We start from the raw sequence: 19,870 nt of genomic DNA, 5'->3' as shown, positions 1-19,870 counted from the left end.
TTAATAAACCTAAATTGATGGCTGAGAGAGGAGGCGCATCACTTGCTCCATGCGTACTTCTCGCTTTGCGTGGGGAAAGTCGAGGCTGGGAACACCGTCAAGTGCGTAATTGGCCAATGAAGACAAGGTACCAGTTCTGAAGCATTTTTGGGACAAAAATACAGTTTCCTATTTTGCACCTTGGAACATGTGAATCTGAGACTGTCAGTGGTGGATTTAGATAAGCATTTATTTAACAGCAGAAGCGCAGTGGATTTTGAGAAGGCATAACATGAACACCCGAAGCACTCAATGAGGAGTTTTAATATTCTTCCTTGTTGTAACTCATGCTTATTAATTAGAATCAGGTGTTTCTCATAGTAAGGAGAAAAAAGGGTTCTTGGAGTACATTGTCTCTTTTTGCTCTAGGTTTTGTGAGTAGGACAATGGACATTTTGTCTTGGATGGAGAAGATCGCTTTGGTGAGCCTCTCCCACCGCAGGGGTTACGTTTTGAGTTGTACTACTTACATGCCCCAACCTGGATGGGCCAGGCTAGCCTGTTTTCATCAGAACCTGGAACCTAAGCTGGGTGACCCAGTGACGTAGGTATAGATTTTTTTATGGGGGGGTTCGGGGTGTGTGGCCACGCCTTCCCAAGCACTTACAAAAGCAGCTCTCCAAGGCCAGGGATGGCAGACTCCCCTGCCCCCCTCCCTCACTGGCTGTGCTCCAAGCCAGCAGCTTCTGCCCTCCCCTCCAGGCAGAGGCGTAGCTAGGAAAAATGGAGCCTGGTGCAAAATCTGAGTTTTGCCCCCCACCCCCACATGGGTGGCCACTGTGATGCTGGAATCCACCCGCAAACAGCATCACTTTCAACGGTGTTTAAACTAGAGAGTCCAGATTCTCCTTTTAAATCCCTGGGAGAATTTGGGGTCCCCAGTTTAAACAACATTGAAAGTGATGCTGTTTGGGGGTGGATTATCCCCCACCCTGAAACAGCAACACTTTCAATGTTTAAACTGAGGACCTCATATTCTCCCTTTAAATCCATGTCGAAGAGGGTGGATTTAAAAGGTTAATCTGGGGAAATTTTGGGGGGTTGCCTGCTGTCAGGGGTGCAATTGTTAATCTAGCAGCACCAAACTTTCAGGGAATCTTCAGGAGACTCTCCAGATGATACCACCCAGGTTTGGTGAAGTTTGGTTCAGGGGTCCAAAGTTCTGGACCCTCAAAAATGTAGCTCCCATCTTCTATTAGCTCCCATTGGAGCCCAAAACGTTTGACCCCCTGAATCAAACCTCACCAAACCTGGGTGATGTCATCAGGAGAGTCTCCCAACAAATCCCTGCAATTTTGGTGCTGCTAGCCCAAAAACTGTGCCCCCTTCAGGCCAAAAACTAAAAGAACGCAAAAAATACAAAAAACCCACAAATGGGGCGGAGCTTCGGACATGTAATGGGGGTCTGAACCCGAGAACCCCCTCCCCCTTACCTATGTCCTTGGGGTGACCCCTGATTAGCCCTTGGATGGGGAACTGCCAAGGAAGTCCAGGCTTGTGATGTAGATGAAGGCAATGGCAAGCCCCCACCCCCACCCTGTTTATCCCTTGCTCTGAAAACCCTGTGGTGTCACCATAAGTTGTCTGCTACTTGACTGCACTCTACACCAGCGGTGCTTTTGTACTTTTGGTATGGCTTAAAGTTAAGGGGGAGAGGTGTAAAATGGTTTTCGTCGTAAGGGTGTAGATAGTTTTTCTTATTCATATTTACATGCTTTTGAAGTGTAGAATTCTCTTCCAGGGCTTTCTTTGTGAATGGCCATTTTGTGAATTCATCACACAATATAATTTATGAAAGGGAAGACAGAGTAGTGTGACCTGGTTTTGACAGATCTCGGAAATAAGGCAGGGTCAGTACTTAGAAGGGAGGCCTCCAAATAAGAGCCTGCAGAGGGAAGCAATGGCAAACCACCTCTGCTTCTCACTTGCCTTGAAAGCTCCTCGCAGGGGTCACCATAAGTCAGCTTGACATCATTGTGCACACAAACAATATTATGTTTGATAAGCATCTGGACATTTTTGGGGGGGATTTATGATGGGATTTTAAAAGGTATTTATTTATAGATATTTGTTTATAGGTATGAGTATTTATGTATAGATATGCGTGTGTGTATATAATGAACTTCCGCAACATGAGTCAACAGTTTGATGTGGCAGCTAAGAAAGTCAAGTATAGTGTCTAGATTGAGGAACGTAATAATACCACTTTTGTCTGGATTGGTCAGACCTCACCTGGTGTACTGTGTCCAGTTATGGACACCACAATTCAAGAAGGATATTGACAAGCTGGAGTGTGTCCAGAGGAGGGTAATCAAAACAGTGAAAGGTCTGGAATCCATGCCCTACAAGGAGAGACTTAGGGAGCTGGGTATGTTTCGTCTGGAGAATAGAAGGTTAAGGGGTGACATGATAGCCATGTTGAAATATTTGAAGGAATGTCATGTTGAAGATAGAGCAAGCTTGTTTTCTGCTGCTCCAGAGACTATGAGAAAAGAGATTCTACCTAAACACTAGGAAGAACTTCCAGACGAAAAGGGCTGTTGGACAGTGGAATGCACTACCTCGGAGTGTGGTGGAGTCTCCTTCCTTGGAGGTTTTTAAAGTGAGGCTGGATGGCCATCTGTCGAGAGTGCTTTGATTGTGTGTTCCTGCATGGCGAGGGTTGAACTAGATGGCCCCTGAGGTTTCTTCCAACTCTATGATTCTAACTCTTTAGAGTCTACTTGTAGAATGATTGACAGGATTTTTAGTCATTTCATTATGAAGGACGGCTGGAATAATATAACTGTGTTGATGAAATGTTATTTTACAGACTCTTCCCTGGGGAAGATGATTAGCCTGAAACTGAGGGCATCAAATTACATGACTGACAATAAACATGATTCTTGTCTCAACCGCTCTTCTATTTGTTTTTGTTTTTTCCCAGAGCTTTCAGTCTTGCACATACGTATTCTGTGTGAGTCATGTAGGAGCATCAACTCTGGTCCAAAATTACAAACAGAAGCAGAGCAGCCAACTCTGAAACTCAATATATATATATATTTTAAATAAGTTCAGTTATGTTTATTTCATTGTTGGCTCAGGGGCCCCAAAGTTATCGACCCTCAAAGGTGTAGCCCCATTTCCTATTAGCTCCCTTTGGAAACAATGGGGGATGGGGCACCAACTTTGGGAGTTCATAACTTTGGACTCCCTCAACCAAACCTCACCAGACGTGGGTGATAGCATCAGGAGAGTCTTCCAAAACATCCCTTAAATTTTGGTGCTGCTAGCCTAAAAACTGCGCCCTCTGCAGGCCAAAAACAGAAAAACACTGAAAATACAAAAAATCCCAAAAATGAACTTGCAGTTTTTGCACCCCCCACAAGGGGGCACCCTGGGCAACTGCCCACTTTGCCCAATGGGTGGAATGCCTCTGGTAGGTAGGATGCTCCTGGCAGGGGGTGGGGTAGGGACAGGCATTTCCTTGTGCTCTCCTAACTCTTCAATGTTGGCCTCTTGTCCCTTTTGCAAGTTTTTGTATGTGACTTCTTGCTCTGAGGAAGAGAAGGTAATTCCCACCAATTAGTTAAGGAGGCAGGTCTTCATTTCAAACTTCCTGTCCTCAAAAGTGACCCATCCCCCCCCCCCACACTGTTCAGTTTGTTTCCCACCTTATAGTAGTTTTTTTAGGGGCTCCTCAGCTGGATTCCCACTGCCTATTATTTTTTTCTTCTACATTAAAAAAAATCCAGTTCTACCTTCCTTCACTCTTCTGAGGAGCGGCATAGCTCAGTCAATTAAAGGACAACAGATGTTGAGGAAGCCATGGGCAGCTTCATTCCCAAAGAGGATGGGGACACCTGTTTCTCCCCCAAATAGGGAGGCAAAGACACTTCCCTGGACAGCTTGGCTAGTGAACCTCACAAAAGATTATGGACAACCGCAGAGAACTAGAAGTGTTTGGGCCCCTCCCCTCAAACACAAATGTAGTCAGAATAATGGCTGGGAGCAAGTGGCACAGGATGCCCCAACTGGGCATCAGCAATGGGGAGAAAGAGAATTCATTTTGGTGGGAAAATCCACTCAATCAGGGAGTGTCGTCAAGGACATCTACTGCAGGCCAGCCCATCATGTCTCCCGGAGGTACAGATACGTGTATGGGGGAGCACCTAAATGCTCAAGGGCCCCATACCACCTCAGCAGATCCCACTTCCTATATGTAGCCACATGGTTTTGGAGAGCAAAGTAGGAGAATATATGCTGTTACTAGCTGGCCAGCATTGGCACCCAGAGACAAAGCCTCCTTCAGGCGCCCGCCCCAGGACCCCTGCCCGGAACGCCCTGCCCACCTGCAGAACATGCGGAGTTGGGCCTCAGCCCCACCTCCACTCCCTGGCCTGCCTGGAGATCAGGGACGTGGCCTTGTCCCCCTGCTTTTAGCAGGCCCAGTCCTGCCTAGAACTATCTTTTCAACTTACGTTGAGCATTTCAACAATAACTTGAAAAGATAGTCCAAGACAGGATTGGGTCTGCTAAAAGTAGGGGGACAAGGCCACGTCCCTGATCTCCAAGGTCAGTGCCTTGGACTACATTTTCAATTTATGGTGATCATTTCAACAACATACCCATGAGCCTTTGCTAAATATGGTCTGGAAGCCTTGAGGCTATTTTATTTCTTCTTATCTGTCTCTATTCTTCTTATCTGCCTCTATTGAGTATGCAAATAGATGGCTCATTCCAAGTGTTTGGATTGGCTGTCAGTTAAACAGAATTAGCATTAAACACAGTTCCTTGCCTGTTGCTTTATACACTATCAGACATTTGCTACTGTACAAACTCAATATTAGAATATTAACAGACATTGGGTACAATTTACGGGGAAGCTCTATGTAAAACATCTGCTTGACAAGTTGCTCAAATGGATCTCAGAGAACAATATAATTGATCCAGAACAGATTGGACTCAAACAAGGTAAGGCTGCCCTGGACCTTTGTTTAGTCCTGAACAGCCCGATCTATAAATATACAAAGAAAAACAAATCAAATTTTTATGCTGCCTTTCTTGATCTTAAGGCAGCTTTTGACTGTTTCTAGAGATCTTCTATGGAGGATACCAGTGGGGTTGGATATGGACAAAAGATTGCCTTCTCTGATAATGGCTCTCCACAGCAGCACTTTTTGTCAAGTTAAGTATGCTAGTGATGAGCTTGTCACCCCCAAGGTCCCAACAGAAAGAGGGGTTAAACGGGGGGGGGGGGGAGGTGAACTGCCTTGCTATTAGGAACATGAGAGTCCCTGTGTTACTCTATGCAGATGATATGATCTTGCTGTCTTGCACTAAATTAGTCTTAAGTGTCTTCTCTTGTGCTGTGCTGAGTAGTGCAGCATCAACAACCTGACTCTCAATTATGGTAAGTCCAATATCATGTCTTTTACTAGCACGTGGCATCCTTTAAAATGGGTCCTCAGTGGTGTGGCCCTAGAATAGGTTCAGTTATTTAAATACCTGGGCCTGAATTACCATTTTAGAGCAGGATGGTTTGCCCATAGGAATAAAGCCATAGTAACTAGTAAAACTACTACAATGGCAATTCTACACTTCTTTTACAGAAAAGCAGCATTAAACATTTTTACTGTCAAAGCGTGCCCCCAACTTCTCTGTTGCATTCCACTCTGGATCCAGGCATGGGGCAGGCACATTGAATGTATTCAGTCTAATTTCCTGTATAAACCACTTGGCTTGCCTCATTCGGTGCCCTGTGCTGTTCTGTGTCTGGAAACTGGACAGCATCTACTTGAAACCAGGGCCTGGTGCATCACCCTTTAAATACTGGACCCGCCTCTATTTCACCTGTGAGAGCAAGAGTCTTTCGTACCAGGCCTTAACTATACTGCATTCCTAGGAATGGTGGAACCATATTGAGGGCCAACTAGGAAGGATGGACGTCCAGTAGACCTCTTAGTTATGCTGTCCTGTACTGAAGTGTTCAGTGGAATCAGAGACAGACTCTATGATTTAGAGTACCAGAGTCTGATTGATCAGGCTCGTAGATTCTGCTCACCTTTCTAGTTTGGCATTTCCTTGGGGGAAACAATCATATCAAACTATTTATATTTACTTCCTGATCCCAAACTGTGACGTGCAATCTCCTTGGCCAGATGTGACATCATGCCATCTTCCCTGTGATCTGGTAGGGAGATGAAATTACCACGCCATGGAAGGCTTTGCATTTGTAACATGATTTGTGAAGAGTCAGTTCATCATATCCTGCACCATTGTCTTTTATATAACACAGCTAGGAGGAAGTTCCTGGCTCCTCTGTTGATCGACAACAGTATTCTCACAGATCAACAGAAGAAGAGTTGGATTTATATCCCCCCTTCTCTCCTATAAGGAGACTCAAAGGGGCTTACAAACTCCTTTCCCTTCCCTCCCCCATAACAAACACCCTGTGAGATAGATGGGGCTGAGAGATCTCCAAAAACTGTGACTAGCCCAAGGTCACCCAGCGGGTGTGGGATGGAGTGCACAGGCTAATCCGAATTCCCCAGATAAGCCTCCACAGCTCAAGCGGCAGAGCAGGGAATCAAACCCGGTTCCTTCAGTTTAGAGTGCACCTGCTCTTAACCACAACACCACTGCTGCTCCCCTCTTCCTCCTGGACAAGAGCTCAAGAGAAGTCTTAGAGTTGACTGCAATGTTCCTCTGTATTGTAATTGCAAGGTGCTCTTACTGTAACTTTTGAAAAATTTTATTCAGTTTTTAAATCATCATTTTAGAGGATTTTTATAGATCCCTATTTTGTTATGTGTTCCTTTATATATTTGTATTTTTAAAGCATGTATTATTGTTGCTATCTGTATACCATTAAAGGTTTCCGTTCAGTTTGGGTACAATTTAGTTTTCATGTTTGCCGTGCAAAAAAAAAGAAAAGGAAAGGAAAATGGTGTTCTTGAATAATTAAAATCTATTTATCCTTGCAGTCGCTTGTACTCATAACACAACTAGCGATGCTTACTCTGCAGGTTAATAATGGTACATGATATTTTAATTGAAAAGAATAATAACTTGCAATTAAGCCCTTCTGTATCTGAATTAGAAAGATAATGTTTGCTTTTAAAAAAGAAGAAGTTAATATAGAATTTTGCATTTCCTGGCAGGCAGATCCTTCACCATCAGAATTGCTACATTATTGTTAGCTACATGGGACAATAGTGTGCCTCATCTGGATCTAGCTGGAGCAATCCTTTGTGACCAATTCTTTGGGCAGGAGCCATTTGAGGGGAAATAATCGGAGTGCTGGGCAGAGGAATGCAAATCCTGCTGTTTTTCCCCCTTTTTTGGCAGAAGCACCAATGCCCTATTTTACACTGTTTGTGTTGGAAAATTATGTGCATCTCCAGGGGTGTCCCCCCCCCCCACCTTGTTAATTAGCAGAAAAAGATTGGGCTGGTGTTTGCTCTCTGCCCTGATGACATCTGATGGAACTGAGCTTGGATGGAGTACAAACACTGCCCAAGAGTGTCTGTTGTTCCAGTGGGAATCCTTCCTTTCTGAAGCATGTATTTAGAAAGAGAGAAAAATTCATAACTCATGCTGAAACAGTAACATTTGGATCCTACATATTCCATGTGACTGTTTTGAGTTTTTTCCATATTCCATGTTTTCTGTTTTGAGTTTTTTTCTTTTGGTTTTTTTTGGCGAACTTGACCAAGTGTGTCCAGGGAAAATGAATTCCTTAAAACTTTCCTTCCAGTGGGTATTGAACTTCATTATATTATTCCCCTTCTTCTGCCGCATTAGGTTGTTAAACAATACACCATGAAGGGCAGAGGTGTGATTACCATAAGATAATGGCACCCATGGGTGTGGAAGGTCTGTTGCTGATGACCTATTTCGTGCAGCAGCTGCTTGGTTGCATTTCATGATGGAGGAGTGTGTGAGTGTATGCCAGGAACAAAGCTCTGCTTCGCTCCTTTCTAACTCTGCTGCCTCTCATAGGAATATGGTTTCCTTTCTTCCTCCTCAAAACACTTCCACAGCTTTGACTTCGGAAATTCTGCTTTCCTGTCTCCAAAGAGCATCTTGCCAGGAGTGACCAAATTAACCGAGTCTGTCTCCACGTGGAGACTGTTGTACTTGGGGTCTGCAGGAGAAATTAATGGAAGTTTGCAGCAGATGAGTAATTTGGTCATTGCCTTCTTAGAAGCAGCAGCCAACTTTCCACTCTTTTGACAGCTGGGCTTGTGGGAGCTTCAGGTCTGTGTTAGCGACTTCTGTCATTTATTTTATTAAACGGGTAAATGTTTCTTGTGGGAAGTTTTTCTAGAATGTTGGGAAGTTCCGAGCCAAGAGTCCTTCCCTGATGTTTCAAAATGGGTTTTGGACTCTTCTGAATCACCTCCAGTCAAGTGGAGGAAAGGCAAGATTGTCTCTTTGCTCTGTGGAAGTGCATGGAACCATGCTGCGGGCACCAATTGGGGTGCTGACTGAGGTTGCTTAATGTAAAAGAACCAGTGTGCATATTGGTGTCAGACCTCGGATTTTGAAATCACGTAAACTGTAGATTTGTTCTAAAGCCTTTATTTAAGGGCGTAGGTAACATCTTAGAAAGAGGAATCTGGCAATTCCCGTGCAAACCCACTACCTATATTCCGTTGCCCCCTCCCACAGAGTCAAATGGCCCCTACTCCCCTCTACAAGCCTGGGAACCGTTCACACCTTCCTTTGATAAGATCTGTGTCCAGGATACCCCGGGGCACCAAGGGGAAGATGCCGGACTTTTGCCCCACATCAAAGGATGGTAAACCGCCTCCCCCTGCTCTGCCTGCCATTTGGTGCTGACAGGCTCAGTTCTGACATTCTGCCCCCTTTAAGACCTTCCCTCCGCCCGGGGATGACAGTCATCTGGTGGGGGGAACGCCTTCTTGAGGAGGCTGCAATGAAAAACATGGTGTATGGATCGCAGATTCTTAGGCAACTGTAGTTTGGCAGTCACATGGTTAAAAAAAAGGAAAAGGTGCACAGGAAAAGGTGCCAGAACTGCAATACGAACTAGCTGCCTTGGTCTGAAATTATTTTGTCGGGGGCAGCGTGGAGCACAAACGTTTGGGCCAGTTTGCTCGCTGTCGGGAGTGAGGCGCACGGGATAAAATGAGCCTGTTTCAAAAACAAGTCCACAACCATCTAAATCACAGACTTCCCTTTGCTGGATGGGAGGTCAGTGATGAAATCCATGGAGATTGCTTTCCAGGGAGCGGAAGGCACTGGGAGGGGCTGGAGGAGGCCAGGCACCTTCCATCAGGCCTAATATGAGATGTTTTATTGCCATTTGTTGGCTCCTGAACTGGATGGTCCTAAACCCCCCCTCCCCGCCCCGTGCAGAATATAACCTGTATTTCCTGGATTACTTCCGCAGGGTCCTTGTACTTTCCCCCCAAAATGCTAATTTTAATAGGGGTTTTTTAATTTTAATAGGGTTGGTTTTAATGTGTATTGAGCCATAATGTGTAATTTTAATGTGTAATTTTAATAGGGTTGGTTTTAATGTGTATAGAGCCATAATTACTTATTCAACTAACTTTAGTATTATTGATTTTATTTTGTGCTCTATTGTATACCTTGCTGTTCACCGCCCTGAGCCCTCCGGGGGAGGGTGGTATACAAGTATAATAAATAACAACAACAACAACAACAACAACAACAACAACAACAACAATAATAATTTCTTGAGGTGGGATGATGTAAACAGCTGTCATAGGAGCTGGGTCATAAAGCAGTCTGCATGACGGGGGCCTTGACAAATGCATGGAATAAGGAAATGGTGTTACCTGGCCAGAGCCTCAGGATTAGCATGGGTTATAAGCTTTCATACATAAATTAAAATATATGTTCTGTATCAAACCTTTGCTTCATCATACTCTCATTAAAGTGAGCTTCCTGGCTCTGATCATCAGCATGTTGACAAATATTAAACTTTTAAGAGGCATTCCTTCTTGAAAGGTTGAATAGGAATATTGGTTGCTGCCAGGTATTCTCTTGATAGGATTTGTGAATGCAGTAATAAGTATATTCTTACTAGGGATACAAAAATGTGAAATTAATGTACCTCGTGGTATGTAAATGTTTCTCTCTCCCCCTTTTCTCTTTTCTCTCATTAGGCATTAAAATGTGCGACTCCAGTTTTTGGTTGTGAAGATTTCTGGAATAAACAGCATCCGTCTCCTCATGTCCCTGTTCATGATGTAAATGGCTCCGTGACCCATGGGCGGCTGAACCATGGACAGGCTAAGAAATCCCGTCTGGACTGTTCTTTTACATCAGCTCCTTCCTGTCCCCATGGGAGCCTATTAGTGGATTACAGTGGGAAAGACGAAAGAGAGGAGAAAGGGGAAGAAAACATCTTGAAGTGGAACACGATCCTACAATGAGAATTATGAGCACGTCTGGTATCTGCCCAGTCCTCATTTGTCTCTGTTTTGTGCAGAGGTGTTATGGGACTTCTCATCATGGCACCATCAAGATGACCAGAAACCAAACCAAACAGATCGAGGGAGAAACAGAAGTGCACCATCGTCCCAAACGTGGATGGGTGTGGAACCAGTTCTTTGTTTTAGAAGAGCACATGGGGCCCGAACCACAGTATGTTGGAAAGGTATGGTCTGTCCTTCTGTATTTTGCTTTCTGTGAGACAAGTAATGGCAAACTATTTTGGTGCCGCAGCACATTAAAAATGTTGTGACATCCTGAAACAGAATAACAGAAGAGCTACTTTCTGCACATATCCTCCGGTAAAAATATCCATATCTTGATGATCAGGCATAATTTTTGTTGGGTTTTTTAAAAAATCAAATACTTTGTCAATACTGTTCTGTGCCCATCAGTTTACTGAAAAATGCTAAGTCAACAGATGAATTTAAATTTTTTTTGCTGAACAAGTTCCAACTTAATAGTCTACCCCACCCTCAGTGGCTTATAGTTGTCTCTATGACCTGCAGGACATTCATGGAAACTCCCCTTTCAAACTCTCAAGTGCACAGCCATGCAATTGGCAAACGTACTTTGGAGACTTTTTGCTGTGTATTGTATTCTACAAAAAACATGTAAGAATTTCTTTCACTGGTAGTGTGCCTGTTTTGTATTTGTTCGACTACTCTTGGTGAGGTTTACACACAGTGGAGAACTCTTAGTGTGGCGTGAAATGTTCCCGCCCAAGGATGTAGGTAAGGGGGGGTTTCTCCGGTTTAACCCCTCCATTACATATCTGGAGCTCTACCCCCGTTTGTGTTTTTTTTTGGTATTTTAAAAGTGTTTTTGGTTTGTGGCCTGCAGCGGGCGCAGTTTTTAGGCTAGCAGCACCAAAATTGCAGGGATTTGTTGGAAGACTCTCCAGAAGATACCACCCAGGTTTGGTGAGGTCTGGTTCAGGGGGTCCAAAGTTATAGGCTTCCAAAGGGGGTGTTCCATCCCCCATTGTTTCCAATGGGAGCTACTGTAAGGAATCAGCAAGGTCCAGACCAAAAGTAACTTTATCAGTTCATTTATTAGCTGGCTTTCATGATCACACTACAGGCAATGCAGATTCTAACCCCCCCCCCCCCTTCATCAGGTGACCGCTTATACAGGTCTCTCCTTCCCGCCAAGAACTGGACATAAACAATTACTCATTCCCACAAGACAGAAGCAGTTTCACACAGACAGAAAGCAAGGTTAGTAAGCGATAAAAATAATACTGGGCAGTCAGCCCAATGCAGCTGAGGAATCTTCTCCAAGGCCAAACCAACCTGTCAACTAAATCACAACCTTACAGCTACTAGAATATGGGGGCTACACCTTTGAGGGTCCATAACTTTGGGCCCCCTGAACCAAACTTTACCAAACTTGGGTGGCATCATCAGGAGATTCTCCTAAAGATACCTTGAAAGTTTGTTGCTGCTAGCTTAATAATTGCACCCCCGACAGCAGCACCCCCCAAATTTCCCCAGATTCTCCTTTTAAATCCACCCCCTTCAGCATGGATTTAATCAGAGGTCCCCAGTTTAAACATTGAAAGTGATGCTGTTTCAGGGTGGGGGATAGTCCAACCCCAAACAAAATTACTTTCAATGTTGTTTTAACTGGTGACCAAGGAGAACCTGGGCTCCCTAGTTTAAACACCATTGAAAGTGATGCTGGTTGGGGGGGGGGATTCCAGCATCACAATAGCCGGGGGGGGGGGCAAAACTCACATTTTGCACTGGGTTTCATTTTCCCTAGCTATGCCTCTGCCCAGAGGGGAGGGCAGAAGGGACTGCCAGCTGCTGGCTGGGATCCCAGCCGTGGGTGGGGGGGCAGTCGGGGCAAGGGAGTCTGCTTTCCCTGGGTTCGTAGAGCTGCTTTTATAAGCACTGGGGTTGGGGGCGGGGGTTGGGGAGGCATGGCCACACCTCCATGGGCGAGTGGGGGTGGGGCCCCATCCCCAAACCTCCCCATAAAAAATCTATACCTACGTCAAGTGTTCCCACCTCTCCCTTTCTCTTTCCTGTGTTCTTCTGATTGTGTGAGTCACAGAATATTACCCCACAGTATACTCTTTCTGTCACTGAACTGACCATACTCATGCTGACCTGCAACATACTACTTTTACCTTGGCACTGTCTACTGTGACTTTTTGCCCTAACTGTTCTCAGAAATTCCTTCCATTGCTGTGAAACATCTCTTAAGGAGCTGCTGCCTAAAGGTCTATGGTCAGGATGGAATGTAACCTGGTATAGCTTGCTTTTATTGTGGAGAATAGAATTGTATTGTCTCATGCATCTGGCTAAAATATCAGAGGAGGATTTGAACTTACAATGAGGGAAGCAACTGAGATGCAGGTGCCGGTGTGTCCTCCAGTACCTTGCTTTCTTAGGTCTTCACTTGGCTTCAGACAGTGTAGAAAGAGGAGGGGGATCCAGCATCCTTGGTCTCCTGTGTCTTGGCTTAGCTGGAAGTTAAGCCTATTCACCTCCTCCTTAGCTGGTGGTTGCCGTCTCTGGGAGGTGTGAGGTTTGCACTGTGAAGAGAAATGACCCTTGCCAGAGGCTCTGACAAGGTGAGATAGCATTCTGTGCCACCTCCGTTCTTTCTCTGGTTGTAGACAAAAACACCTGCTACTCTGATAGCCCTTTAGACTGTGGCATTCTGTTTTGCAGTCCTTAACAACCCAGTTGTTAACAGCAGGTGTATTTTAATCTGGAGGAACCGTGTTTGATTGAGCTGTGGAGGCTTATCTGGGGAATTCAGATTAGCCTGTGCACTCCCACACATGCCAGCTGGGTGACCTTGGGCTGGTCATAGCTTCTTGGAGCTCTCTCAGCCCCACCTACCTCACAGGGTGTTTGGTGTGAGGGGGGAAGGTCAAGGAGATTGTAAGCTCCTTTGAGTCTCCTACAGGAGAGAAAGGTTGTTTCAGGGTGGGGGATAATCCACCCCAAAAAAGCATCACTTTCAATGCTGTTTAACTGGGGACCCCAGATTCTCCCTTTAAGGTGGATTTAAAAAGAGAATTTGGGGTCTCTAGTTTAAACACCTTTGAAAGTGATGCTGTTTGGGGGTGGATTCCAGTATCACAGCGGCTGCCGGGGGGGGGGGCGCAAAACTCAGATTTTACACCAGGCTTCATTTTCCCTCTAAGTCTCTGCCCAGAGGGGAGGGCAGAAGGAACTGCCAGCTGCCAGCTGGGAGCCCAGCTGGTGGGGGGCAGGGCAGGGTAGGGTAGGGCAGGGGAGTCTGCCATCCCCGGCCTCGCAGAGCTGCTTTTATAAGCGCTAGGCCAAGGGTGGGGCTTGGGGAAGCATGGCCATGCCCTAGGGGTGGGTGCGGGTGTGGCCCCCCCAAATGCCCCCCATAAAAAATCTATGCCCACGTCCTTGGCCCACAGGCTCAGTGAGAGCAATGCCTTTTGTTTTATTGCTTATTTTGGTATATTTGGGCCTGGTGAGAACTTGGTATGCTACTGAAATTATTGGGGAGAAACAGCTGGTATCAGTAGTCAGTAATATAGACTTCTGCTTGGTTTATTTTCTGCTGATTTCACCAAAAATGTGGTATGTTCCTAGTAATAGTGGGTTTCTACTTGAGGCCAGTCAATCAGATGCTGATTGCTGTAGTCTCTTTCCCCTGAATTGAAGATAATAGACATTTACAAGGTTTCTGGTGATTTTACAGGAAATATTCATACCAGAAGAGGACAAGACTGAGTTGTTCCCTGTCATTTCTTGTCTCTCTGTTTGACGCCATTGACCTCTTCAGTCGGTCAGTGGTTAACCTTAATAATTGATTCCCTATTTTGTTGCTGATGTACTAGCATCTGATAGCCATCCTTTCTCCGTGATCCCACCCGCTTTGGAGCATTAGGATCACAACAGCAGAGAAAATTTTGCCCTCCCCCCAATAAAAAAAGGTTACAAGAATGATAGTTAATTATAGATCGGCTCTGTCATCAAAGCAGTGAGGCAGCGAGAGCATGTAATGAAATCCCTGGGACTTGTAAAGATTGACTGCCACTGTCTCTGGGTTTTGCAGAGCGTACTCTGATCTTCTCCCTTAACATGCATAACGTTTCTCAGAATAGTGTTGTTAAAGTACTGGAAAAATGGGACAAAATTTATCTATATTAGTACTGTTTGTTTGAAACACGAGACGTGACTCATTCTCTTTCTAGGAATCGTGTGCCATAATGAATGGATTACCCAAGATTTTGTACAGTCTTACGAGAGCGGAATTCCTGGTGTTTGGAATTAGTCTTTCAGTGAAACATAAATGAAAAGCACAGGACAGTTAGTTATAGCATTAAATTTTTCACTTGTTCCTGTTTTGACTTTCATTTTTTAATCTCCCCCCCGCCTCTACACACACACATCTGCTGAATTCTAAGAAGTATGCATTTATCTCTTTCGCTTGTTGGATAAGTCTTTTCAAAGTTGAATTTCTTTCCCCTGAAATACTTTTGCAGAAGGCAAGATCACCATCGGATAAACAGCTAAGTAAGCAGCAACCTCCTATGCATTACCTTCTGTCTAGAAAGCAGTGGGGCTACCCTTTTACATGAATGGGACTTTAGAACACCTTCCACTGCTTTATGACTTGGAGGGGGCCAGAGGTTCAAAGGAGCCGTGGCGCTGCTTGTTCTCCTTGCCTTTTTGAATGTTTCATGCTGAGTTTTCTCATCGCTTTCCTGCCCCTCCCCTGTTGTCAAATGTGTGAGTTTTCCTCTGTGTGAGAAGTGTATACATGTGATTGGGAATGAGGGGTGGGGGTTTCAAAATCTGAATTTCAGATTTTACCAAGAGTTGGTAAGAGCAGGAATCATGAGTCCCTTTTGCTTTTCGTTGTCTGTGCTTGTGAGTGTCAACCGAGAGTAACCCTGATATTCTTAAATATAATAAGCAGTGATAATTTCAGGACTTCTGGAAGTCAGAACAGCGTTGAAGCATCCTCATTTTTCCTCAGTCGCCTGCTCTGGCTGGCAGTGGCATTCTTCATTTGGCCGGAGAGGTTGAGCAGGGGGGGCAGCCTGGGACCCTGGAGAGATCTGTGACTCTCCCAATACTGGAAGCCACAAGGCGTTCTGTGGCCAGAAGGGCTACAGTGCCATGGCAGCGGGCCTGCCGCGCAGAGTCTGTGCTTCCAGCTGTGGCAAAGAGTTGCCCTGTGTGCCTGCACTGAGAGCATCGTGTGTTCAGCAGAGCATGAAGACACAGCAAACAGGTAAACACGAAGAAGAAGAAGAAGAAGAAGAAGAAGAAGAAGAAGAAGAAGAAGAAGAAGAAGAAGAAGAAGAAGAAGAAGAAGAAGAAGAAGAAGAAGAAGAAGAAGAAGAAGAAGAAGAAGAAGAAGAGGAGGAGGAGGAGGAGGAGGAGGAGGAGGAGGAGTTTGGATTTATATCCCCCTTTCTCCTGTAGGAGACTCAGTGGCTGACAATCTCCTTGCCCTTCCCCCCTCACAACAAACACCCTGTGAGGTGGGTGGGGCTGAGAGAGCTCCGAAAAGCTGTGACTAGCCCAAGGTCACCCAGCTGGCGTGTGTGGGAGTGTAAAGGCTAATCTGAATTCCCCAGATAAGCCTCCACAACTCAAGCGGCGGAGCTGGGAATCAAACCTGGTTCCTCCAGATCAGAGTGCACCTGCTCTTAGCCACTGCTCTTAGCCACTACTGCTCCTAAGGCCTGTGACCTGGCTGCCCCCGCTCCCCTCTCTGCCCCCCACCCATCTCCCTGGATCTGAGGTATGTCTTTGGGCTTCTTTGGGGCACAAGATAAAATGGGGCACATTGACAGCAAAAAAAAGGCCTCAGAAGTGGCTATGAGAATATTTTGTCACAACCCCATCTTTTTACCTCTTGATTGGAAAAAAATACCACTTGTATTTTTTTTTTCAGTTTCCACCACTACTAAAAAGGGAAGGAGAAGGGAGTGCTCTTGTGTCTTCTGTAAATAGCTTGTTGAAGAAAAAAATTGCGTGAGATAAGGTTTTAGTTCTCTGAGGCTCATAATTTTTAAAACTTTTATTGGCAATAGTTGACTTAATGGAAAGTGACAACAAAGCAACAAGCTGGGCTGGCACGTGAGGGATCGGTTGTGTATTGATGGGCCAATTTGCCCAGCTTGAAGGTGAGCATTCCAGTTTATTGCTTCGGCTGCCCCTTCCAGGCACTTGTAAAAGTCACAGATACGGCGGCATTTGCGACTAGTTTACAAGGCAACTGAGCTCCACCAGAGTACTGCTAATTGCTTTGTAAATGTAACCAAGCCTCTCTGGTGCTTAACTGAACCTTATTGCTGCTCAGTGTCCAAGTACATAAACAAGATTGCGGTAATCACTTAATGGGCAAATCAGTTGCAGAAAAGGGAGTGTGGAATGCCACACAAAGTACCATGTTAACAAGAGTTGTGTAACCTCTACCTGTGGGTTCTGTGGGGCAGAACTTGGAATGAGTTTGCAACAACAAATTTTGAAAACAAAATGGTTGAACTTTCTTAACATATAACATCAACATTTAACATCACATTTCAAGGTCCTGTTCAGGTTGCATTTTCAAGTCCTTCTAGTTACAGTCTTCTGATACTGCCAAGTCCAATTCTTCTTTGCAAGTGGGTTGGCTCCTGAAGACTCCAAGGGCTTGCTGAACAGGATTCAACATGATGAAGGTTTCCAGGAGAACTCTCACCCATTACAGCCACAAAAAGAAACCCTTAACAAGGTGTTAAGGGCTTGTACAACCAAGGTCCGAGTCTGGTAGCCTGGTCTCCTCCAACTACATGAGGTCTCGTGCTGCTTTGAGTCTCCATCCCTACTGGGTCAACCCATTCTGAGCATGGGGGTTACAGTTGCATTTGGCTTTTTTGTGTTAAGGAAAAGATTGATTTTTTAAAAAAAGAGATGGTGAATGCAGAGGCTGCAAATGAGCTGGGGTGGGGTGGGGTGGGGTGGGGTGGGGGTCCTGCAGTTCAGAGAGGCCTCATGCAGGCCACATCGTCTGAATGCCAGCCCCCTTCCCTGAAATAAAGGGATCATAACACTCTCTACCTTTCGTAAGATTGATAACAAGATGTGGTTTTCTGACCAGAATGCTGGAACTCGTTGCCAAAATTTACCTACATTTTGAAGATCTGGGAAGTTGCAAGCGTTACGCCATTTTTTCAAAAGGGTGTCCTGGGGGAGTGTGCAGATTTCAGGTCAGGTAGCCTGATGTCTAAAAATTAGCGGAAAGCAGAGGCGTCGCTGGGCCATACTGCACCCGGTGCTCACTCTGCATTTTCCAACTCCACGAACTCCATTCTCACGAACTCCATTCTCAAATGAAAGAGCATTACTTAAATTCATAATTCTGTGTTGTTTCTCTTGAAGTGGCTGTGGAGCTGCTGCATGAATAAGATAAGCCGTCAGAAACTCCTGAATTTGGAAGCATAATAGGAGTTTGGTAAGGGCATGATCTGGTCTAAAGACCCTTGATCTGAATATTCACATTAACAGGGCAGAAGGATTACGTCAAGGGCTAGTTCAAAACCATCCTGCTTTCCAAAATCCTCCATAGTTTGTGAAAACTAGACAGAACTCGCCTCATGATTCGTCTCCTTGTTTTCTCTTCTGTTGTATACGCTCGCAGTAAGCTCTGAAGTATTGCTTTTACTAAATGAAGGCAAGTCAAGACCTTTAACTGTGAACTGCCACTCCTGGCTTAAACTAGGATCTTGTTGACGGCCTCCTGTGGGAAGCCGAACATCTCATTACAAGGGTCCAGAAAGAACCTGACCCCGTGCGCTAGACCCGTTAGCAGTACCAAGGGATTCTGCAGCTATTTTCTGAATCCGTCCTGCGTTCAAGTGGCTACAAGTGTTAAACTGAAGTACCTCAAATTGCTAAGAGCATAATTTTAAATTGAAAGCATTTACTTATGAGTTCAAATTTCACACCTTTGCTGTTTCATCCCCCTCGATCCACTTCTTGCTTCTTTCTGATGCCATCTGAATTCAAGTTTTTTTTCCTTCTTGTGCCCTTCTGATTTTCAGCACTGATGTGTACCTCCGTTAAGCATACTCACGTTTTTGCATTGTTTTGTGTGTCAATAAATCAACATTATATGTTATGCTTATGGTTGACTAGTATTCATTGTATAGAGACCACCTACATTATAAACATTGGTCGAATCCCCACTTGAAATTTGCATGCAGATCCAAACCTGTTCGTTGTGAAACTGTGTCCTCTTCATTGGAGTTTCTCCCTCCCCACTGCAGCGAGCACACAGAAGACACACCCGGTTGCAGAACGCTTAGTAATCCCCACTACCAGGTGAGCTCGCTTCGCAGATCTCCCCTGATTGGCTGACATGCCTTGATGGGGTGGGACCTTTTCCCATTGTGGAAATGTACATTGGAGGGGTGTAATTAAAAAAACCCAACGTGTAAAAGTTTAACGTTTAACTGTGCAAACAGTTAATCGTTAGTTTGGGTGCTGTGTGGTTTCCGGGCTGCATGGCCGTGTTCTAGCAGCATTCTCTCCTGACGTTTCACCTGCATCTGTGGCTGGCATCTTCAGAGGATCTGAAGATGCCATCATCAGATCCTCTGAAGATGCCAGCCACAGATGCAGGCGAAATGTCAGGAGAGAATGCTGCTAGAACACGGCCATACAGCCCGGAAACCATACAGCACCCAAGTGATTCCGGCCGTGAAAGCCTTCGACAATACAGTTAATCGTTAGCTGTGTAAGCCATTAACGATTCAGAGTTACACATTTGACTGTTTAACGTTTGCATCCCCTTCTGCTGGCCAATTGCAAAAGTGGAAATGAAACCAAGGAAAGGCTGTGTGTGCATCACAGTGCTGATTGGCTGCCCGAATTCTGCGTCACACTCCAGGGCGGGAAACGAGTCAGGGTTTCAACCCTCATCCCTCCCCTCGGGTCAGCTCTGAACGTGTCAATGGTGTCTGTGCCGCTTGCAACCAGGTCCTGCCAGAACGTGGATTAACAGGGAGAACGAGCACCAGAAACGGACTCTGCCACGCAAGCAATGGGGAGGTCGTCCCTCAAACCTGGTTAGTTTGTGTTCTAAAACCTGGCTAAGATGATAGTGGGGATTCGACCATTGACAATGTGTACAACATGCAAGCAAATATGTAGTGAGAAATGGAGAACTGAACTACTGACCCAAATACAAACGGATATAAAAATGAAAAAAAAGAAAAGAAACCCATTTGTTCCTAAATTATAGAGGTATCAAATACTTTTTGGTCAAGGGCAAAGCCATGAGCATCCTACCCAAATCTGAGGGCTGTGGTTTTGTCAGGAATCTGGAAAAGTTCCCACGAAAAAATCAACAAGCAGAAAAT

The 19,870-nt window shown here is 45.1% G+C and overlaps 1 protein-coding gene across 4 annotated transcripts in view; it reads left to right on the top strand.

Moving 5' to 3' along the window:
• The window catches only part of CDH18 (cadherin 18), an 883,209-nt gene that overhangs the window by 600,811 nt on the left and 262,528 nt on the right, over positions 1 to 19,870 (top strand). For all 4 annotated transcript variants that reach the window (XM_048508491.1, XM_048508490.1, XM_048508492.1 and 1 more), the window contains one exon: positions 10,182 to 10,675. In XM_048508491.1, the coding sequence (XP_048364448.1) occupies positions 10,448 to 10,675 (228 nt within the window). In that variant the 5' untranslated portion in view covers positions 10,182 to 10,447. The remainder of the gene's footprint in view (positions 1 to 10,181; positions 10,676 to 19,870) is intronic.

Source organism: Sphaerodactylus townsendi, linkage group LG09 (genome assembly GCF_021028975.2).
Source record: "Sphaerodactylus townsendi isolate TG3544 linkage group LG09, MPM_Stown_v2.3, whole genome shotgun sequence".
NCBI lineage: Eukaryota > Metazoa > Chordata > Lepidosauria > Squamata > Sphaerodactylidae > Sphaerodactylus > Sphaerodactylus townsendi.
The sequence above is the reverse complement of the archived record's forward strand: the minus strand, read 5'-3'. Positions and strand labels throughout refer to the sequence as shown.